The sequence below is a fragment of the Habropoda laboriosa genome, unplaced genomic scaffold (assembly GCF_001263275.1).
Source record: "Habropoda laboriosa isolate 0110345459 unplaced genomic scaffold, ASM126327v1 scaffold222, whole genome shotgun sequence".
Classification (NCBI taxonomy): domain Eukaryota; kingdom Metazoa; phylum Arthropoda; class Insecta; order Hymenoptera; family Apidae; genus Habropoda; species Habropoda laboriosa.
Window position 1 is genome coordinate 114,126 of NW_017100319.1, and position 2,028 is coordinate 116,153.

Genomic DNA, 2,028 nt, shown 5'->3' on the forward strand with positions numbered 1-2,028 from the left:
ACCACCGTGCCCATTGTCACCGCCGTCACCGGTGCCTCCACGGCGACCGATGCCTCCATTGCGACGTCCCTGCCGACGCCCATTTCCGTGTCCTCCACGGCGATCGCCCACCAAAACGCCGGAAGTCCTACCGCCGGCCTCGAGCCTAGCGCCACTTACACCACTATACGCATTAGGGAGAGCAGCGTCGAACGAATCACCTCTAGTCCTATTCCTTAGTCCGAATACGCCGCGTCGAAATTACGCCCCCGTCGACGGAAGAGAGGATAAACAAGGATCCTTCGATCCTCTCTCCCTTTTCCACTAACCACCCCTATCTATCTCTATACGTACTATATATTATTAGTCCTCTCTCTTTCTCTATTCGTATATTATACTGCTAAGCCAGATCGAATCGCGCCCAATTTCCAACGGGACTTTTCGACCTTTGAAACGCGCGCTTTGCTTTCTTTCACCGATCGTGTTTCATCCCAACAGTGTATCATTCTTTCTCTTTATAGATGTACATTCGTACTTTCGCTCGTTTATCTACGTATATACCTACTTATTTATTGTGCGACTCGAATCTTCCAAGATCGACACGAATAGATTCGCCGAGTCTAACATACACCAAAGAGTTTCGAGTTTGATTCGAGAAACGGAACGTTAGTAACCCTATTGTTTTAATTCGTATCTCCGTATGGAGAAAGTACGGACGGCATTTATCGTAAAATGTTATTCCACTCTAGTCGTCGACGGGAAACCTATATTAAAGATGCCTGTCTTATATTTTACACCCTAGTCATTTGGTACACATGCGTACGTGTATGTGTACGCTCGTTAAGTATATGTTGATATTGCATATAAAAGAAAAGGAGGAGAAAAGGTGGAAAGAGGGAGTAGGAGGTATGGAGAAGAAGAGGAAGAGGAAGAGGAAGAAGGAGAAGAAGAACGAGAACGAGAACGAGAACGAGAGAGATCCCGTGCGTAATCACACTGAACACCTATGTTAACGTTTTTTGTAACCAAAGACATGCAGTGAAAACGAAAAGAAAAGAAACGAAAAGGCAAATTATTTTATCTAGTCAAATCAGTTCGGTACTTAATAGCGTGTAAGGAGGAATGTGCATCTTTCTTCGTGCGGTGGTCAGCCGCGATTAGACAATGTTCGCGACATCCTGAACGGTGGATCAACGAATTGTCAGACTGAACAGAAACGTTCGATCGTTTTCGTTATTTCTTTAGCTAAATCTTTTTGACTGATCATTTCTAGACAATTCGCCTCGACGAAAGCTTCACGATCGGCTTAACGATAGTTTCTACCTTTTATTCTCTATTGTTCCGATCGATCTGGACATTTTTCTTGTTTTCTTCGAAACGCCGCGAAAGATCGTAGAAACTTCCTCGAGGTATCACACGCGGAATGCGTACGAACCGCGTCAAACAAATATCCAATTGTTGATCGGATGCAGAACCTTGTACTAAAAACGAAAAGAAAAAACAAAAAGGAAACGTGCCATTTTCTTCGTTCTATCTATTTTTTAAGTGGAACACGATGAATTATTCTTGCTCCACGCTTTGCAGCCAACCTGTTCACAGCCGTGTTTGACAGTGATTGGCATTCGCGTTGCTCATTCGTTCGTCTCGGAGGCTCGTGCGTTGCTCCCAGATTAGAATTTGGCCATACCATGTACGTTGATGATATTAAACATACTCATGTACTACTTTAGTTATACGTATAGGATACGAAGCTTGCCGAAATCATGTACACGTACGTGGCGCTGGTTCGGCTATCTGTGTAATATATAGATACATATGTATGTACGTAGAATTTTTTCTCCGTTTACACGTCTCTATCTCGATACGGACACAAAAGATAGCGCTTTTATTCTATGTTACTTTTTACATTACGTCTCCTTTGTTCAATTTGTTATGCTTATTATTTGTTTGTTTGTTTTTTTTTCTTTTATTAAATTTAATTTAAGTTTCATCTGTGTACAACGTTATAACGTAAGTTTTATTCGAAAGAACTTTTACAAGTCGGGAGGG

General features: G+C 42.3%; 1 protein-coding gene across 1 annotated transcript in view; it reads left to right on the plus strand.

Moving 5' to 3' along the window:
- LOC108574151 (protein tramtrack, beta isoform-like) overlaps positions 1–308 on the plus strand; it is a 13,014-nt gene extending 12,706 nt beyond the window's left edge. The window contains exon 7 of the mRNA XM_017936677.1: positions 26–308. Within this exon, the coding sequence (XP_017792166.1) occupies positions 26–219 (194 nt within the window). The 3' untranslated portion in view covers positions 220–308. The remainder of the gene's footprint in view (positions 1–25) is intronic.
- Positions 309–2,028: the final 1,720 nt, after the last annotated feature.